The following is a 22,097-nucleotide window of genomic DNA, read 5'->3' on the forward strand; positions in this document are numbered from 1 at the left end:
TCAAACTTCATTGAATAATGGTGCTTCCCTTTTCTAGTTATCCCTTTGGATGAGTTACTTGATATCTCTAAATTTTTATTTTTGGTTAGTAAAATGAAAGCTCCAACTTCACAGAAGGTTCTAAGGGAATTAAACAAAAGAAACCACTTCAGTATACCTGGCATAGTACTCAGCTTCTAGTAGGCACTTGGTCCTACCCATTGTTTATGGTTGTAGATAACTGATGAGAAACCTTGGTAGAAAACTAAATCTTATCAAAATAAATGCAAGTCTGAAGAAAGTTAAAGCACATCAAATAAATAGTCCTCTAAATATTGAAATAATAAAAGAAACAAAGCTTGCTTTGTCCATATAAAAATTAAGCTCTTATGGTAAGATTTAAATAAAAGATGTAAGCTAGTAAAAGTATTTGTTAACTAATATTACAGGCAGTAATATTTAAACAGCTTATAAACATTAGGTCTTTAACAAATGAATTGACTTAGAATATGGATAATTCACACAAAAGAGTATAGTAAAGTTGTAGGAATATAAGTTCATCTTCTGTATCAAGACTACCACTCTCTACATTAGTAACTTTTGTTTGATTTGGCAAAGTTTGGAGTCAAGTTGGTATTGGCCTCTTGCTGCTAGCACGGTAAATTCACACAAACCCTTTGAAAGAGTTCCATGGTAAATTATTTTTTTTAAATAATCATTTACTTAAAATTGAAAAGCTCTTCCTCTTGGGGTCTTCAAGCTTATAAAGAAGTTGCTCATAGGCATATTTGAAGAAACTGCTGTGGTAGCTTTTGTGAAAAAGAGGGTTGAGACACTTTGACAGTTAGATTACATTTGTACTAAGGCCTGGTTATTCTCCTAACAGGAAAGCTTTCTAAAGCTTCTCTTTAAATCTACCACAATTGCTTTGTAGTATATTTACATTATATAAACCACACCTTTTTGTCGCCGACTTTTTTTTCTATCCTTTGCACCTTTACCTCATTGATTCTTCAACTCTCAAGACTGTGGATTAAGCAATACCAGATCCAAACCTGGGTAATGCTGATACTGGTACTGAAGCCACGAAATTACTCATCTTAACTGCAGAGCCTTTCCTTACCACCTCAATGTAGGTTACATTGGCAAAGCTATGGGGCTCATTTCACAGAAATTCCAAAACTTATGCTGACCTTAGATAAATACCTATCATTAGATAAGTTTCAAGACTCCTATCTTGAAATGTCCTATAGTGATTGCTTCAAGCTCTAAAAATTTGTCAAGTCTCTAATCATCTCAGGCAAGCTCTCTGATTTCTGGTCTCTGAGTCTTTTTCCCCACTTCTGTCTTGCTACTTTGGTTCTCCACCTAGGCAGCCACTCTCACTTCTCACTGCTGCCACTGAGCTGCCTCTTAAGGGGAGTTCTGCCTCCAGCTGCTCATAATGCCCCCTTTCAGAGCCATTCCCTTCAGTGAAAGGTGGTAAAACATGGCTTTCTCTTAATAATTTGAAACAAAACATTTTTTTAATGTTTAAATAGTTAAAAGAGTTTCTTGCCAGTGATAAAGATTGATAGAGGAGACACTTGGTGTCTATAGTTTTCTGGTTTTATTTGTTTGTTTGTTTTAAGAAAATAAACTGGCTTGGTACCTTGTGGAATTGAATAGTCATTTTTACTGACTCTCCAAAGGATACCTTTGACTCTTATCTTAGATGAGATACCATGTGCCTTAAAGGCCACTCTAATCCTGGCAGCAGCAGTAGCAGTAGCTGAGAACACTCTAATCTGTCTTTTCCTTTCTTTTCCTCACTTCTAACTATAGGGAAAGCGTCCACAGCGCACAAAGGCAGAGTTGCAACCTAGGTGGATGTCTGACCACCTGTCCATCAAATCCATCAAGCAAGAGGTGAGTCTGTGAGAGTAGAGAGAAGTTTTAAGTGTTCAAAAGCATTATTCCATTTTTATTTGAGGTACTTCTGTTATTCCTCCTTTTTAATTTACCTTTACCTCAATTTTTAAATCTCAGACCTTTATGAAGTGTTCTTATACATAAGATGCATTTTTAGAAAGAGAAAGAATTTAAAAAGTAAGATATGACATTGCACTCTTTTGGATCTTAACAACCTCCAGCGATGATAAATATATCCATATCTAATATAGGTCAAAATGATAAGTCCTATAATAAATACCTATGTAGTAGAAGCTCATGAATGCAAAAATGGAAGAAATTAGTGGTGGACAAAGAAAGGGGAGTTGGAGCAAACAAAACTATATTTTCCCTGAATCTTGGAGAATGACTAAGGTTTTGATGGTGGACAGTGGGGGCAGAAGAGTAATATACAACAGTAATATAAACAAGTACAGAGTCTTGATAATATATAAATGTGGTCAAAGAACAATATATAATTGGTTGTGTCTGGCATATAAGTGCTTTTTGTCATATACAGTGGAAGAAAATGCCAAAAGGATGAAACTTTGGAGTCCCTTGACTATCAAGCTTCTATTTTCAATAGACAGGCAGTAGTTAGTAAGGTTATGACATTAGATCTTTGTTTTAGGAATGTACCTCTCTGGTCACACCGTGATAAATGATATTTGAAGGAAAAACTGGAAAGTAAGAACTCCATTATCAGTATACTTCCAGTAGGAAAGACCAGTGGAATCCCTGCTATTGGAAATGTAGGTCTAAAATGGAGGAAATGAGGGGTGCCTGGGTGGCTCAGTCAGTTAAGTGTCCGACTTTGGCTCAGGTCATGATNTTAAATGGAGGAAATGATGGAGGTGGGGGAGTGGCAGGCGAGGGTCGTTAGTTGATATAGGGGTCAAGTTGCAAGAGATTAAGTACTGTGAATAAGAGATGAGTTCTCATTATCATGGTATTTGTTGTTTTAAGAACTATGACAGGGAAAGAAAACAAATCATGAAAAAGTAAAGAGGAAGCAAAATTGAGAAGAGCTTTTGGCATCTTCCTTTTTTTTAAATTGAGATGTAGCATGGGCATGAAAGATGTCCATGAATGAGAAAGAGAGTGCATGTCACTGACTTCGGTAAGATGAAGTGCCTAAGAGGCAGGGCCTTGCCATGGAGTTGCTCCCATTTCTCCAAAGTTAAAGACACAAACTTTTGTGGTTCAGAAAAATGTTAGGTGTTCACATTGGATGTTCTTCTATCCTCTGAAGATAGATAGGGCATCAGGTGGGAGTGGAGATCTAATGAAGACACACTGTTCGGGGCAGCAACTAATGTATTTTTAAAAAAAGGGTTTCCCCACATCCAGAAGCTAGCTATGTTTGGGCATTTTCATTTTGTAACATAGTTTAGAGTAGTTAAGTGACTTTAGCATCATGCTTTTAGGAAGGGACAGAGTTGATACTTACATTTACTGAAATTTAAAAACTGTCAAGGTGGTAAAGGAGTGGAGCCAAAGCAACTAGAGTGCAAGTGGTGATACATTTGATGCTGGAAGTCCAATATGAGAGTGGAATTTACGGAGAGACAGACACAGTGAAAGAACCCTCAGTCCTCTGAAACCTCCATTTCCTCATTCTTTTACCAGAGGTTTTTCTCTGTTGCTAATTTCACTCTCAAATCCAGACCCTGTGCCAGTCAGTTCTTACATTCTCTATACTTTTAAATTTTTAAACGCCTTTTAGCATATGTCTTGTTGAATATTGCATAGTTTAGTGGTCTTAGAAAGTATAGAGCCTTCTTACTGCCTCAGACTAATGTTTTCATGACTTTTAAATTGAGGTAACAGCACAATCGTGTTTTACAGAGGTCTTGTCATCATCTAATATATTCTACCTTGAGCCTAAAAGGAGGAAATTTATACTTAAATTTATAAACTTCTATTTAGTTAAATACATTTGCATTTATCCTTTCTCTTTTTCAGCTCATAGATGTGTTCTTGCCAGTAGATAAATGCCCAACTTTTAATGATTGGCAATTCTGTCATGACTGACTTCAATCTCCCCAGTCTCTTCTTTCTTATGGCATCATTAGTTTCAAAATGGCTTTTGGTAATTGGTAGCCACCCATAGTTCTCAAATGGTTTTCTAGCTCCTTTTGTTTTTTGTGTCCTCTCCACTTTCTTCAATACCGTAACAGTTAACACCTCTTTGAACGTTCTCTTTTGTATTTTATTTTCTGTTCATTGCCCCTGGACTGAGTCCTAACTGCCCTAATGTACATTTCACATAACATAGTAATCTGAATACAGACCATAAGGTTTTTCATAGCTTAAGCAAAGTTTAGCTTTAAACACTAAAATTTCTTTTTAGTTATTCTTCATAGGGTTTGTTTTTTTTCTGTTATCTTTAGTTTTAGATGCAACTAACCATGGAATTGTAGAGCTCCTGAATATCTGCTGCAGTACCCAGTGTCCTAGGGAAAACCTTACATGTGGTATGAGTTTTGTGCTTTTATTTAAGCAACAGAGAATCATCAGACCATTAAAGCCTTATAGGCAGGGTGTCTGACCTATATTGGTTACCCAGGAGGCCAATCTTTTTGTCTCAAAAAGTCTTTTAATTGTGACTCCTGGGGAAAATATTAGTGAAGGGAGATAGTCTTTCTGAACTCTGGGATTACAGCTGCATTGGTTATTTTTGTCAGAAGACTCTGGACATTGCTGTTACTAGGGAGCTCTTTGTGGTGGTGTGGTCTCAAGTGTGCTACTAAATAAAGTTGGCAAGGGCGCTCTGGGTAAGGGGGGAGCACAGAAGGGGAGTCTAGGCACTGCTTCAACCAGATTCTATTTATAATACTTCAGAGGATTTCAGAGTGGTGTTTCTAATTAGCTTCTCATTAAAATCTCCCCTTGATTCTAGCAGGTCTCTTTCTTATGTATAAAGCATTTAAAAATAAAAATAAATAATAAATAAACAACATAGACCCCACCCCATCTACACAACTGACCACGTATAAAAGGGGGAAAAAATGCAGAGCCAAATAGTGTAAGAATTTTTTTTAACTGTTGAGGTTTTGTTTTGTTTTGTTTTTGTTCTTTGGGTTGTACTTGTTCTTTAAACTCAGTGTTTAAACTATTAGAGTTTAAAACATTACCAAAAGTGTCTCCAGGCAGTGAGTCATGTCTTAGTGGTATTTTCATCAATACTTGCTTTATCTTGGGGTGGTGTACTGCTGGAAACAACAAAAATTTTAAAAAACTATTTTTAGGGGCTCCTGGGTGGTCCAGTCGGTTGTACGTCCAACTTCGGCTCAGGTCATGATCTCACCACTTGTAGGTTCGAGCCCCACATCAGGCTCTGTGTTGACGGCTCAGAGCCTAGAGCCTGCTTTGGATTCTGTGTCTTCCTCTCTCTCTCTCTGCCTCTCCCCCACTTGCAGTCTATCTCTCTCAAAAATGAATAAATGTTAAAAAAAATTTTTTTAAGTTTTTTAATATTCAGTTTTGAGAGCGTGAGCCGGGGAGGGGCAGAGGGAGAGGGAGACACAGAATCCAAAACAGGCTCCAGGCTCTGAGCTGCCAGCACAGAGCCTGATGCTGGCTCAAAACTCAGGAATGGTAAGATCGTAACCTGAGCCAAAGTTAGACACTTAATCGAGCCACCCAGACACCTGGAGAACAAAAATTTTTAAAAAGACTCTTCGTTCACAACGTGGATTTTTTTTTTCAGGTGTGTATGATGCAATTTGTATAAAACAATACTTGTTAATAATTCACATCAGATAAGAATTGCTGAAATTATAGCACATGATGAAACACAGCCACACACCGATTTACATTACAACCAACTGTGCATGAGGTTTCCTTTCCTCCACATCCTTGCCAACACTTGTTATTTCTTGGCTTTTTTTTTTTTAATTTTTTTTTAATGTTTTATTTATTTCTAGGAGAGAGAGAGAGAGACAGCGCGAGCAGGGGAGGGTCAGAGAGAGAGGGAGTGACAGACTCTGAAACAGGCTCCAGGCTCTGAGCTGGCAGTCAGCACAGAGCCCGACGCGGGGCTCGAACCCACAAACCGCAAGATCATGACCTAAGTGAAAGTCGGACGCCTAACCGACTAAGCCACCCAAGCGCCCCATTTCTTGGCTTTTTAATGATAGCCATTCTAACAGGTGTGAAGTAATATCATCTCATTGTGGTTTTGATTTGCATTTCACTGATGATTAGAAATGTTTCATGGAACTGTTGACTATCTGTGCCTCTTTGGAAAAATGTCTGTTGGGGCACCTGGGTAGCTCAGTTGGGTTAGCGTCCAGCTTTGCCTCAGGTCATGATCTCACAGTTCATGGGTTGGAGCCTCGCGTCAGGCTCTGTGCTGACAGCTAGCTCAAAGCCTGGAGCCTGCTTCAGATTCTGTGTCTCCCTTCTCTCTGACCCTCCCCTGCTCACACTGACTCTCTCAGAAATAAATTAAAAAAAAAAAAACATTAAAAAGAAAAATGTCTATTCAGGCTCTGCTTATTTTTTTTTTTAAGAAAAAAATAGGGGTTTTTTGCTATTGATTTGTCTAAGCTTTTTTAAGATGCTATAAATTTAAGTTAATTGTATCTTACGTGCTTAGCATAAACATTAAATCATTGAAAACAACAACTAAATAGATACATACTGTATAATTCCAGTCATGTGACATATTCAGAGTAAGGAAATTCACAGAGAGAGAGAGCGCGGATCAGTGGTTGCCAGGTGCTAGAGGATTAGGGAGTAAGAACTGGCTGGCTAATGGGTTCCGAATTTTCTTTTGGGGTACTAAAAATGTTTTGCAACCTAATGTAGGTGGTGGTTACATAACATAGTGAATGCACTAAATACCACTGAGTTATACACTTCACAGTTGTTAATTTCATGTGAATTTCTCTTTGATTTTTAATAAAAAACTTATTGAGAGTAAGTTTTACATCGTTTTTAAATGATGTAGTACCTCTGATTTTTAGCAGAACATGTTTTACATCTGTAATTATCCCAAACTTTTGGATTCCTGCTTCATTGTTACCAAAATAACTTAAGCTATGTATAATCAGTTTCTAGTGCCTCATCTTAAAAGCTACAAGTTCTGGGGCACCTGTGTGGCTCTATCAGTTAAGTGTCCAACTTTAGCTCAGGTCATGATCTGGCAGTTTGTGAGGTCAAACCCCACATCTGGCTTGCTGCTGTCAGTGCAGAGCCTGTTCAGGTCCCTCTCTCTGTCTCTGCCACTCCCCTGCTCATGTGCACAATCTCTCTCTCACAAAATAAATAAACTTAAAAAAATTTTTAAATAAAAAAATCAAGTTCTAACCTTTGGGCACTTTAACATAATTTTTTTTAATGTTTTATTTATTTCTGAGAGAGAGAGAGGCAGCGTGAGCAGGGGAGGGTCAGAGAGAAGGGAGACACAGAATCTGAAACAGGCTCTAGGCTCTGAGCTAGCTGTCAGCACAGAACCCGATGCGGGGCTCCAACCCACAAACCGTGAGACCATGACCTGAGCCGAAGTCAGACTGAGCCACCCAGGCACCCCGTACTTTAACATATTTTAATTTTAGACTTTTAACAGAGATCACATAGAGGGAGTAAAAAGTCAATAAAAATAGATCATTTCAGAATATGTAATACTAGTTTATTTCCTCAGTTTACTTGGGAAGTCCAGAAGAATTTACCTACTTTTATAGAAAACGTGGGGGACTACATTAGAAGACTATAGTACTCTAACAATTCACAGATCATCAGTACTATGCCTTTACCTTTTTGCTTCAGGCCCTTTCTCTAGGCATTTATTACAAAACTGGCAACTTTTTTTTTAATGCTTATGTTTGAGAGAGAAAGAAAGAGAGAGACAGATGTGAGTGGGAAAGGGGCAGAGAAAGGAGACAAATCTGAAGCAGGCTCCAGGCTCTGAATTGTCGGCCCAGATCCCAACAAAGGGCTTGAACTCAAAAACCGCGAGATCATGACCTGAGCTGAAGTCACTTAACTGACTGAGCCCTTCAGGCACCCCAAAACTCGAATCTTATTGAATATTATTTTGTGGCTTGGTTTTTCATTTAACACTGTGAGCATTTTCATATATCATTAAAAATTCCTTAGAAATATATGGTGATGACTATATAATTTCACCTATTATTAGACATTTAGTATATTTTTAACTTTTCACCATTTTAAATGTTGAGTTGAGCCTATTTATAGAAATATCTTTGCCTGCCTGTCTCATTTTTACAGTAGTCACAGAAGTGTGTAATACCTCTGCTTAGGGTTCTTTTTTTTTTTTTTTTAATGTTCATTTTATCTTAGGGAGTAAAAGAGTGCGTGCAAGCAGGGGAGGGGCAGACAGAGGATCCGGAGTAGGCTCTATGCTGACAGCAGCGAGCCCTGTGTGGGACTCGAACTCATGAACTGTAAGATCATGACATGAGTCAAAGCTAGACACTTAACCAACTGAGCCACCCAGGGGCCCCTAGGTTTCTTGATATTTATATCCAAACTGTCCTCCAAACCACCTGTGTTCCAGCAAGTTGATACCATTCATTTTACCACATTTTTACAAATGTATCACCTTTTATCCTCCTTCACTATTTTATAAGTGAAAAGGCTATTTTAGGGAGAAGATATTTGCAAATGACATATCAGATAAAAGATTAGTATCCAAAATCTATAAAGAACTTATCAAACTCAACACCCCAAAACAAATAATCCAATGAAGAAATGGGCAAAAGACATGAATAGACACTTCTCCAAAGAAGACATCCAGAGGGCCAAACCACACATGGAAAGATGCTCAACATCACTCATCATCAGGGAAACACAAATCAAAACCACAATTGAGATATCACCTCATACCTGTCAGAATGGCTAACATTAACAACTAGGCAACAGACAGATGTTGGCGAGTTTGTGGAGAAAGAGATCTCTTTTGCACTGCTGGTAGGAATGCAAACTGGTGTAGCCACTCTGGAAAACAGTATGGAGGCTCCTCATAAAATTAAAAACAGAACTATCCTACAACCCAGCAATTGCACTACTAGGTATTTACCCAACGGATACAGGTATGCTGTTTTGAAGGTGCACATGCACCCCGATGTTTATAGCATCACTATTCAACGGTTGAATGGATAAAGAAGATGTGGGTGGGTGGGTGTGATATGGAATATTACTCAGCATTCAAAAAGAATGAAATTTTGCCATTTGCAACAACGTGGATGGAACTAGAGGGTATTAATGCTAAGTGAAATTAGTCAAAAAAAGACAAATATCGTGTGACTTCACTCATGAGGAAGATATAAAACAGATGAACATAAGGGAAGGAAACCAAAAATAATATAAAAACAGGGAGGAGGACAAAACATAAGAGACTCTTAAATATGGAGAACAAACAGGGTTGTGGGTGGGGCAATGGGCTAAATGATAAGGGACATTAAGGAATCTACTCCTGAAATTATTGTTGCACTATATGCTAACTACCTTGTGTGTAAATTTAAAATAGAATTTAAATATGAAAATAAAAAGAAAAGGCTGTTTTCTTTTTAGTCATGGATGTGGTTTATCTTCTCTGAACTTGATATTCATGTTCCATTTGTTTTGAGGGGGGGGGCTGTTAATTTATTTGTAAGGTATCTTTACATAGTAAGAATAATAAATTGTTGGGGTGCTTGGGTAGCTTGGTTGGTTAAGCATCTGTCCACGTGTTAGTCTAACTTCACTTCAGGTGATGATCTTCCTGTTCACGTGTTCAATCCCCACATCAGGCTCTCTGCTGTTGGCACAGAGCCCGCTTTAGATCTTCTGCCTCACTCTCTGCCCCTTCCCCCCTTAAAAATAGACAAACATTACAGGTGCCTGGGTGGCTCAATTGGTTAGGCATCCAACTTCGGCTCGGGTCATGATCTCAAAGTCCGTGGCTTCGAGCCCCACATCAGACTCTATGCTTATAGCTCAGAGCCTAGAGCCTGCTTTGGGTTTTGTGTCTCCCTCTCTCTCTGCCTCTCCCCTGCTGTGCTCGCGCGCACTCGTGCTCTCTCTCTCTCTCTCTCTCTCAAAAATAAATAAACATTTAAAAAAATGTTTAAAGAATAATCATATTTGTTGCAAAACTAATTATGTAATTCTGTAGATATTCTTAAGGTTTATTTAATTAACTATTTTTTACGCTTTTCACCCCTTCCATTGACTTCAAACATGAAACACCTCCCCTGTTTATTAACAGGTGATTCTTATCTTGATGCTTCCATTCATAAGTGAGTAGCTTGAATTTCTTTAGTCCTTAATAAAATGCTGACCCTAATTAATATCCCCTTGCACTGGTTGAAGGAAGAATATTTCACGTGTTCTCACCTGCTCACCCCTGGCAGGAAGAAGCAGGATACACATACATTATACAGAAAACACTACAGTTTTATTCAAATGAAATTAATTCCTTTGTCCAGGCTCAGTTCTCCTCTCTCCTCCACTTGTCTCACCCTATCAGTTGTTAGGAGTATCTGCTTGGAGTCTATACAACTAAAAGGAGCAAAAGCAATTTGTTTTGGTATGTTATGACTTGTTACATAGTTCTATCATAATTTCTCAACTGGGTTGGAATAATTAAGGACTTGTTTGGGTCAGGATATTTGTTTAATTGAGAGAAGGTGCTTAACTAGCATTTAGGAGGCAATAGCTAGATATGCATTCTTCAGTAGCATCTCCATTTCAGAAAAAATATTTACTGTATCTAAACTATCTGCCTTCTATAGAGGATAAAGATATTAGGGAACTTTCTTTCATTTTACAATGTTAGATGTGTGATAATGTGAAAAATTTTTTATTTTTTGGTTTGTTTGGGTGTTTTGGGGTTATTTTTTTTCCATATTCATCTCTCCTTTTTCATTCATTTTGGATTTTTACCTTGTAGGTAACAAACTCATGCTCATAGAATTTGAAAGGTCAAGTGACTTTGGGAAGGTCTACTATCTAGGCAAGAGCACTTCTGAATTCTGAGTCAAATATGAATCTGAACTTGGTTTCAAGGATCATAAAGAAAATAATACAAAATTTTAATCAGAGCACTTTCAGTGTTCAATGAACACTTATAAATGACTTGTAAATGTCAATATGCATTTATCTCTTTTCTCCCTTCTTTAAAAAGAACACTTGTGTAATGTCCATAGCATACAACTTTTTGAAAATTTATCCAATACAGCAGATTTCTTAGGTCTTCTTACTACCTAAAAGATGTGTAATGAAAAGCCTCATATTCCTGATTAAGGTTTACCCAAAATGGGATAATTATGTTATCTTTTATGTGAGGGTATTGTAATTCTCCCTTTGTTGATAACGGATTTATTTTTTTGTCTCTGCAATTCTATATGCAGGGAACAATTACTACCTCTTCAGTAACAATTTTGCTTAAAAGTTATAGCTTTCACATCATCACAGAAGGCAAAGGAAGAATTGAAAATAAACAATTTCAGCCCTAGCTTCACTATTGTAGTTTACAGAATGGCTTGGAACTAGTTATATTGGAAAATATACAGAGTAAAACTTACATAAATTATGATGGTAATGGTCCTATTTTCCCTTTTGTTAGATTTCTTAGCCAATCACTTTCTCAGTGACCATCTGAAATATTTGTATTAATGTTGTTTGTGTGAAAAACAAAGAAGATGCTAGCCAATCTGAGTAATTTTAAGAATTTCTGGACAGTTGCTTCCTTTCTGTATCTTAAGGCAAAATGGTAGACCCTCCCACTAAACTCGATTTTATTCATTATTTTATTTTATTTTTTTAAAGAGTCCTTTCTTTTCTTTTTAATTTTTGTTTATTTCTAAGAGAGAGAGCAGGGGAGGGGCAAAGAGAGAGGGAGACACAGAATCTGAAGCAGGCTCCAAGCTGTCAGCACCAACAGCTGTCGAACCCACAAACCGTGAGATCGTGACCTGAGCCAAAGTCGGACACTTAACCGACTGAGCCACCCAGGCACCCCAGTTTTATTCATTATTTTATTTGTAATGTATTAAAGTTAAGTGTTTTAAAGTCATACATGTTGAAATTGTGACCCTATGTTCTTTCATCCTTTCAAAAGTTTATTGAGATGAGAGTACTTTTAAGATGTCACTTTTCTCGAATAGTAAATCTGTAAAAGTGGTGTCTCCAAACTGTTTCACTTTCTCTTTTCTGGTCCAACATATTCATAGAATTATCTCCTAAAGACTACGAATTATGTAGATTGTTGAGACCAACATGTTTACCTTGTTTTAAATCGCCATTGTGTTGTAATGTTCATGTTTTTGTATATCTCCATACATTTATTCTATAGATAAGATCAACTTGTGGATGTAAGTTCCCTACCTATCTAATATTGGTTATTAAATAAGTTGAATTCAGTAAAAGTTGAATCTTAGGGGCACCTGGGTGGCTCAGTCGGTTAAGCGTATGACTTTGGCTCAGATCATGATCTCACAGTTCATGGGTTTGAGCCCCGCATCGGGCTCTGTCTGACAGCTAGTTCAGAGCCTGAAGCCTGTTTCAGATTCTATGTCTCCCGCTCTCTCTGACCCTCCCCTACTCATGTTGTCTGTCTCTCAGAAATAAATAGAACATTAAAAAAAAAAAAAAAAGAAGAAAAATTGAATCTTAGAGCAGAGAACTGATCTTACACAATTGTGTATTGACTCTGTATACTTGATTGACTCTTTACAGGAGACCCCTGTACTTACCAGAATAGAAAAACAGAAGCGCAAAGAGGAGGAAGAAGAACGTCAGATTCTCCTAGCAGTGCAGAAGAAGGAGCAGGAGCAGATGTTAAAGGAAGAGAGGAAACGAGAGTTGGAGGAAAAGGTCAAGGCAGTGGAAGGTACGTGGGCTCTCTGCGCAGTACATTTGGTATGGGAATAACCCTCCACTGGCAGTTTCTATTAAATGTCTTGTTAACTGTGCTCTGTCTTGGATCCAGTCTCCTTGCATTTGCTTTCCTTCTATTGCACTTGTATTTGTTAATCTTGGTGTTCCTTTTAGTCTCGTGCTCATTTCTCTCATCTATGCACATTCCTCATGTAAAATATCAATTCTAAAATATTGATGCCAAGTTTCAAGTATGGCACTATACAAATTTAGAATATTACCATTGATTTGATTAGGACAAAATAGTTTTCTCAGACTTGGGTCCAGGTGTTGGTCTGGTCTGATGAGATTTTTCTTTAATTTGCAGTTAATACCAGGGATAATGACTATCCCTAGATGTATCAGATAGCAGTTGTATTTATAAGCTGAACCTAATAAATCATGTGGTAACAGATCATTTGGCTTAGCTGAATACAGATCAGTATTTCTTTTCTTTTAAGTAAATGTATTGAATATTTTAAATTTTTGAATAAAGTCACATGGCCTGTATTTGACTCTTTAATGCGGTGTTTCATTTCAGAATTTAAATAAATTTTGGCTGTAAAATTTAATGGATTCTGGCTTTATTAAGTGCTTTTTTCCTACCATAAAGAGGAAGTGGTGCCTTCTGTTTCTTCACAGGTTAACCCCATTCCTACTTTGATCATTTCTTCATTATAAAACCCTTAGGACATTTAATCTACGAATTTAGCCTGTGTCACAATATGTAGTATAACCTACTTATAAAATGTTTCATAGGTTTTGTTTCCAGTGCTAGATTTAAATTCCTTGAGACAGCAACTGTGGCTTTTATTTCTTTATATTTTTTAAGGGGATTCTGTAGTTTTCAGTGAGGTTCTTATTGGCTACACTATTGTCATTTGACTTTTATTTTATACAGATAGGTTCAAAATCTATTTTTATGGCTTAGTTTCTCTGCCTGTATGATTAATAATACCTGTTATAGATTGTTCTTTAAATCAACAAATATTTTTGGAGGACCCGTTCTGTGTCATGTGGTGTTCTAGGAATATAGATATTAAACAAAATAGTCCTTTCAGAGAGCTTATATTTCAGTGGTAGGAAGACACAATAAACAAGTATTGTAGAATCGTAGATAGTAGTGAAAGATCTAAAGAAAAAACAGGTTTTGAGATAAAGAGTGACATGATGCAGGTGGCATTTAAATTAGATTGTCAAGAAAGCCCTCTCTGGGGGCATCTGGGTAGATCGGTCAGGTAAGCATCCTACTCTTGATTTCAACTTAGGTCGTAATCTCAGGGTCGTGAGATCAAGCCCTGGGTCAGGCTCTGCACTGACAGTGCCAAACCTGCCTGGGATTCTCTCTCTTCTCTCACTCTGCCCCTCCTCTGCTCACTCACTCTCTCTCTTCCGCTCATCCTCCCCCCTCCCTCACTCCTTCCCTCTTGCCCCACCACTGCTTGCGCATATGCTCCCACTCTCGCTCTCCCTCTCTCTCTCTCTCAAAATAAATATACTTTTTTAAAAAGGCCTTTCTGAATATATAGCATGTAGTAATGAAGTGAATGAAGGTTCCATATGAACACCTAATGGGAGAAGAGCATAGCACACAGAGGAAATAGCAAGTGCAAAGGCACTGTGGAAGGAATAAGCAGGAAGAAGGTCATTGTGCTGGATCAAAACGAGCAAAGCAGGGGAAGTTTGGCAGGAAAAGAGTTCATAGAGATAACCAAGGGTCAGGTTATGTAGGGCTTTGCAGACCTTGTCAGAAGGATTAAATAAAAACTGGGTAGTCTCCAGCATACAGCAAGCTCGCAACTAATAATTAATCATGGGGGAAATATGGAGAGAGTTTTTACAGGCTGTAAAATAGTTAAACTTTTCCTGAATTCTTAGAAGCTAAGTAAAAAAGAGAGAATAATGGATTTTTTAATTGAGAATTTATTTACTGAAAATTTTATAGTTTATAATAGTGAATTCAGAGAAGCAACCTTTTTGTAACATTAAATTCAAAGAGGATTTCATTATGTGGTTCCTTTTACCATAACGAATAATATTTATCTGAGGTCTTAGCAAAACAGAAAAACTTTTATACTAATGTTCTGTAAAGGGAGCACAGAACCTGTCAGTTAGTTTTAGTCTGTTGTATGCTTCTTTCTACCTGTCGTCCCAGCAGTGTTGACAGGCAGTCACTAGAATGGGATCCCCTGAAGTTGCTGGCAACGTTAATGTGATATGACATGAACACATATTTCCAAAGAGAGGGCTCATAGCTTTCATTTGTTTCAAGAAATTTGAAAAATGAGACGTGGATTAAGAAAAGGTAGAAGCCAAAAGATGGAAAGAACCGAAATGTCCAGAAATGCATGAATTGATAAACAAAGTAAGGTTTATACCAATGATGATTTATTATTCATCCTTAAAAAGGAATGAAATTCTGACACAGTCTACAACATGGATGAATCTTGAATATATTATTGTAAGTAAAATAAGCCAAGAGGAAGGAAATGGGGAGTTCTCATAATAGGTACAGAGTTTCTATTTAGGATGATGCAAAAGTTCTGGAAATGGTAACAGTTGCAGAATATTGTGAGTGTACTTAATACTACTGAATTGTACACTTAAAATGGTTTAAAAGGTAAATTTTTTTATTTCTTAAAATGTTTTTAAACTGGACGCCTGGGCAACTTGGTCAGTTAAGCTTCTGACCAGCTCAGGTCATGACCTCACAGTTCGTGAGTTTGAGCCCCGCATCAGGCTCTGTGCCGACAGCTCAGAGCCTGTAGCCTCCTTCAGATTCTGCGTCTCCCTCTCTCTATGCCTCACCCTTGCTTACACTCTGTCTCTCCCTCTCTTTCAAAAATGAATAAATGTTAAAAAAAAAAAATTAAACCAAAAGGAAGAAAAGGCCACAATAAATGTACTGCTTTTTATTAGTATGATAGTTGTATAAAAAATAAAACTGGATTGTGACATAAATATTCATACCAAGTTGAATAATTCAGTATGGAAATCTGAATCTCAATCATCATTGAGACTTTCTCATCTCCGCTATGGTTGATATGTAACCTAAAAATTCTTTTTGCCTCAAATACATAGAAATTCATTATTTTCCTTAATGTTTATCTATTTTTCAAAGAGAAAGCATGAGGGGTGCCTGGGTGGCTCAGTCGGTTAAGCATCCAGCTTTGTCTCAGGTCATGATCTCCCGGTTTGTAACTTCAGGCCCCATGTTGGACTCTGTGTTGACAACTCAGAGTCTGGAACCTGCTTCAGATTCTGTGTCTCCGACTCTTTCTGCCCCTCCCCTGCTCATGCTCTGTCTCTCAATTATAAATAAAAACATTTAAAAAATTATTTTTAAAAAAGAAAGCATGAGCAGGGGAGGGACAGAGGATCTGAAGCAGTATCTGCATTGACAGCAACAAGCTCAGTGTAGGGCTCAAACTCAAAAACCGTGAAATCATGGCCTGAGCTGAAGCTAGATGCTCAATTAGCTGAGCCATCCAATACTAGAAATTCTATTTGTAACATATATTTGTTATAATATTTTGTCTAACATTGTATAAGTACTCTTTTTAAGAGCATATCTGAGGCCACTTGGGTGGCTCAGTTGTTTGTGTCTGACTCATGGTTTCAGCTCAGGTCATGATCTCATGGTTTCATGAGGTCAAGCCCTATGTCAGTCAGGCTTGCGCTGCCAACACAGAGCCTGCTTGGGATTCTCTCTCCCTCTTTCCCTGTCCCTCCCACACACACTCTCTATCTCTCTCAACATAAATAAATAAGCCTAATTTTAAAAAAAGAGTATATCTGAAATCTTAGCCAAATAAAGGAAGTTATCAGGCATTGTCTTTACGGTAACTAAAAACAGAGATAAGTTGTCAGCAGATGATTAGTTTGAATTGTGGGTATGGAGTGGCCTGTTTACCGAAGCTCTACCCCTCCCCCAGAAATGACAACCATCAGTAAATTCCTGACAAGGATGTATCCACGATAAGAATTTCAAAGCAAACAAGGAAGCAACACTGTGAAGAGTAATTGTTGGTAGTTATAGCAGACAAGAAAGAAATCCATTCAATATTATCAGGAAAAAAAAAGAAGATACTGGAAACATAAGGAAAAAGTAACCTTGTTGAAAATAACAAGCAGATTCAAGGAAGCAAACAGAACTCCTAGAAATGTAAGGTGTGGTTATTAGAATATTAAACAGCTTGGGTACATGTGAAAAGAGAATCAGTCAACTAGAAGGTATGTCTGGGAAATTACATGGAACACACACTAAGATAAAAGTCACTGGTGGTTAATCTTTCAGTGTCCAGTCATGAAAACAAAACCTATGCTAGATGTTTTGACACACAGAATTTTACTTTTTTAAAATATTTTATTGATTGATTGATTTAGAGATTGCTCGTGCACACACATAGGACGGGCAGAGAGAGAGAGAATCCTAAGCAGGCTCTGCGATGTAAGCACAGAGCCCAACATGGGGCTCAGACTCACAGACCATGAGATTATGACCTGAGCCAAAATTAAGAGTCAGATGCTTCATTGACTGAGCCACCCAGTTGCCCCTCAACACAAAGAATTTCAAATGGGTCTTTGGTTAAATGGAAGTTAGAAAAATAAAAAAAGTTAAAAGAGCAGTGTAAGATAGCACCCCTAAAGGGGAAGCAAAGAGAAGAGTTTAGGTTATCAGAACTTAGAAGTTGAGGGGCTCTGCCGAGTTGGACCTCAGACATCAAAACATGGGGTGCTGTTGGTACCTCTCTACAGGCAAGCAGCAAGCCTGGTTCTGGGACTACCAAAGAGAAGCTGGTTATCAGAACTAACTGGGTTGGTTCATCTGGTCCCAGATTAAGGACCATTGCTATCATGGTATTGAACAGTGACAACAAATAGGGAGAAGGAAATCCCTTCTCCCCTCATCCTGCTGCCATTCTTCCTCTGGTACTCTCTTTTGGCAAAATATAAAACTAGGAAATGGAAAAATGATGGATTTGGAGCTTATAAGCTTGATATTGATAGTTTAATAACTTAGGTGGTATCTAGCATGAAGGATCCAGTGTGTGCCTACTGTTAGTTCTAAAATGAAACAATCAAGAGAATGGGGGAGAGAAAATATAGATAGATACAGTGGTTGAGAATTTTCTTGATTTATTGAAAAACAAACCATCAAAGTTAGAAAGCAGGAAGAAATGTAAACTGGATATAAGTTCCATGTAGACACATTGTAATGAATTCTAGAACCTATGACCCACAGATATTAAAGTAATCAGTTTGGAGGGGTATTTGGGTGGCTCAGTCAGTTGAGCATCAGACTTCGGCTTAGGTCATGATCTCGTGGTTTGTGAGTTCAAGCCCCATGTTGGGCTCTGTGCTGACAGTTCAAAGCCTGGAGCCTGCTTCGGAATCTGTGATTCCCTCTCTCTCTGCCCCTCCCACACTCACGCTCAGTCTCAAAAAATAAACGTTAAAAAATTTTTTTTTTAAATAATCAGTTTGGAAAAGGCAAATTACCTTAGAGGATGTTCTATAACAGTGATAGACTTCCCAAGAGTTATAATAGGATTCAGGAGAAAATGGATTGAATTTTATATTAATTTCCAAGGAAATTTATATTAATTTCCATAACTAGATAGTTTAAGACAAATTTAATTTTCTCAGAGTTCTGGAAACTAAAAATCTGAATCTAGATTATGACAATCTCTATAGACTAGAGGGACTCTTTAGACTCTTTAGAATAGAGGGAACTTCCTCAACCAATATCCACTTTTTTTTAATTTTTTACTGTTTTATTTATTTCTGAGAGAGAGACAGACAGCGTGAGCAGGGGAGGGTCAGAGAGAGAGAGAGGGAAACACAGAATCTGAAACAGGCTCCAGGCTCTGAGCTGTCAGCACAGAGCCTGACGCGGGGCTTGAACCCACAAACCGTGAGATCATGACCTGAGCTGAAGTCGGACGCTTAACCGACTGAGCCACCTAGGCGCCCCCCAATATCCACTTTAATGGGAAACATTACAGGGATTCCTTCTTAAAATCCAGAAGAAAAGATTTTTTTCTATCATTGCTTTTATTCTGTATTATATTGTTTTGCAGAGTGTTTTCTGCAAATAAAGGAAAAATATTTCTGTTTATATATACATTTATGTTATAGAACTATATACATTAAATATATAGATTAGGGAATGTGTGATTTGAACCTCTAAGAAAATTACAAGAAACTATCATAACTGATAAGAATTCAGCCAAGTAGTTGGATTCATTTTAAGTGTTAATATGAATAACTTGTAAACATGACTTAATAGCAGTGGGAATTTTTACCACGCAGATAGTGGCCTCTAAATATCATTTCTCACCAGAAGGAACCACGTTTCTCTGGAGAAATGACTGATTTCCGTACTAGGGCAGTAAAAATACAAGGTGTGAGCCTAGATTATTTTATAACAGAAAGCAAGGAAAGTTGAAAATTCTCTCAACAGATATATTCTCACTGGCCAACATTGGATATTTTTGAGCACTGAAAAAAGAAAATGAACAAAAAATATGAAATAAGTTTAAAATTTATTTTTGAGAGAGAGCATGTGTTCATATGACGTAGGGAAGGGCAAGATAGAGAGGGAGAGAATGAATCCCAAGCAGCCTTCATGCTGTCAGCTTGGAGCCAAATGCGGGGCTTGATGTTTAGAACTGTGAGATCATGGGACACCTAGGCAGTTCAGTTAGTTAAGGATCCAACTTTGGCTCAGGTCATGATCTCCCAGTTCATGGGTTCAAGCCCTACATCATCAGGCTCTGTGCTGCCATCTCAGAGCCTGGAGCCTGCTTCAGATTCTATGTCTCCCTCTCTCTCCCCCTTCCCTGCCCGTGGTGTCTCTCTCTCACAAAATAAATAAACATTAAAAAAAAAAAAAAGAATGATAACACTGGTGGCAAGAACAGAAAGAAAAGAGAGAAAGAAAGGAAGGAGGGAGGGAGGAAGAAGGGAAGAGAAGAACTGAGAGATCATTGACCTGAGCTGACATCAGGGGGATGCTTAACCTACTGACTCACCTAGGTGCCCCATAGTGGTATTTTATAAAACTCATTGATTACCTTAGGAGTTTAACAGGACAACTTGTTATTTTCAGACCTAGTAAAATAGAAAGTCCTACAGACTGTATTTGAGAATATGCAAATAATTGATGAGGAAAATAATTTTTTCTATAAATACAGCAATTATAAAGAATAACAAGTAATTAAAAAAGGAACCTGGGCAGAGCTTTTCTCAACCAAGCCTTCCAAGAGACTATTAAGCCCTAAAGTAGAGATCAGCTAACTTGTTTTTTTTAAGTTTTAGGATATAAAGCTTTTTATTTTTATTTATTTATTATTTTAAGTAGGCTTCATGCCCAATGTGAAACTTGAACTCACAACCCAGAGATCAAGAGTCCTATGCTCCACTGACTGAACCATCCAGGCCCCCTGAAATCAGCTAACTTTTTATAAACTGTCAGATAGTAAATACTTTAAGCTTAGACATAATATGGGGCTGTGTTCCTATTAATCTTTCATTCTTTCCCTCTTTTCCTTTCTTTTCTTTCTTCCTTTCTTAATTATATAAACAGTCACCCTAAGTGTCCTACATACTGTAGTTTTCAGTTTGCATACCCCTGCCCTTGTAGTTTGAAAGACTGATGAACTGAGTAGTGGAAAGATGAAGTTAACATTAATATAGTAGAAAATCACAAAAGACAGATAAGTAGATATTATATCTGCTGATGTAATGAAAAAGGATATATACATATACATCATCCATGAAATAATATTGCCCAAAAAATCAATCATGTTTGTCTGATCAAAGCCTCTAGACATAACTCAATTTACAGAAATTCTAGAGGTATGGGAACACATTAACACCACAGTGAGGATGCCATCAGCTAAATCCAGAATGCACGAAATTACACAAAGACAAAATGACCCAACTTCTCCAACAAATAAGTTAGAGGGAACATTATTAGAAATTCAGCTAAATTTAGTCTACGGCCATACCACCCTGAACACGCCCGATCTCGTCTGATCTCGGAAGCTAAGCAGGGTCGGGCCTGGTTAGTACTTGGATGGGAGAAATTCAGCTAAATTTAGACACAGACAAATGCAGTATATGGGCCTTTTTAGGTTTGATTTGAACAACCCCAACTTAAAAATATTATTGCACTAGAGGGAAAGTTTGACCATGATTCAATATTTGATATTAAATAAATCCTTTTATGTTCCTAAAGTTCATACAGAAGAGCAAAGGACTAAGGATCGCCAAGATAATTTCCAAAAACAATATGGTGGGGACATTCATTTTATGGATAACAAAATAAAAGTAACAGTGAATAAGAGAATGGTACTGGGGTACCTAGGTGGCTCAGTCAATTAAGCTCAGGTCATGATCTCACAGTTTTGTGAGTTCTAGCCCCGTATTGGGCTCTCTGCCATCAGCACAGAGCCTGCTTTAGATCCTCTGTCCTCCATTCTCTCTTCCCCTCCCTTGCTGTCTCTCTCAAAAATAAAAACATAAAGTGAATGATATTGGCATAGAGATAAAGATGAAGCCAGTAAACTACACAGCAGCAGGCCTTGAGAAGGAATGTGGATTCTTAAGTAAATGATACCAGTACAATTGTGTACTCATCAGAGGAAGAAAAGAACATTTCTGCTTCCCATTTATGGTCTAGATGAACTAAAGCCCCAAACCATTTTGAAGACAGTGTAATAGATGAGTATCTTCAAGATGTCAGAATGAAAAAGAATGTTATTAAGCACAAAAATGCACAAGCCTAAAAGGGGAAGATTGATGTTTGACTGCACGGATTGTTAAAAATTTACGTATGATACAAACATCACAAAATGAAGAATCAAAGTGGAGGAAGATTGGGGGTGGGGTGGGGCACGCAACCAAGTAAGGGGCAGAGAGAGACAGACAGAAGCTGGGCTCACCCGATGCAGGTCTGGAGCTTATGGACCGTGAGATCATGTCCTGAGCCGAAGTCAGATGCTTGACTGACTGAGCCAGCCAGGCACCCTGGTAGAAGATAATATTAACACATAATCAACAAAGTCTTATTATCCAGATTATTAAAAGCATTTCTCTAAATCAGAAATGCAACAACCCAAAGGAAAAGGGGCAAAGTATATAAGCAAGAAATTCACACAAGGACTCTAAATTGTCAGTAAACATGAAAATACATTCAGTATCACTCCAGTCAGGAAAACAGAAATGAAAACATCAAAATTCCTTATCAGTAGTCAGCAGTTTGGCAGAAATGCTCGTTTTATCAGACCAGGTGAGTGTGAGTTCACTCAAAT

General features: G+C 37.7%; 1 protein-coding gene across 1 annotated transcript in view; it reads left to right on the top strand.

Annotated features, from left to right (window-relative positions):
* CECR2 (CECR2 histone acetyl-lysine reader) overlaps positions 1-22,097 on the top strand; it is a 180,054-nt gene that overhangs the window by 141,501 nt on the left and 16,456 nt on the right. Inside the window, exons 8-9 of the mRNA XM_077759258.1 lie at positions 1,804-1,887; positions 12,598-12,751. Of these exons, the coding sequence (XP_077615384.1) occupies positions 1,804-1,887; positions 12,598-12,751 (238 nt within the window). The remainder of the gene's footprint in view (positions 1-1,803; positions 1,888-12,597; positions 12,752-22,097) is intronic.

Source organism: Crocuta crocuta, unplaced genomic scaffold (assembly GCF_008692635.1).
Source record: "Crocuta crocuta isolate KB4526 unplaced genomic scaffold, BGI_CrCroc_1.0 scaffold72, whole genome shotgun sequence".
Lineage (NCBI taxonomy): Eukaryota > Metazoa > Chordata > Mammalia > Carnivora > Hyaenidae > Crocuta > Crocuta crocuta.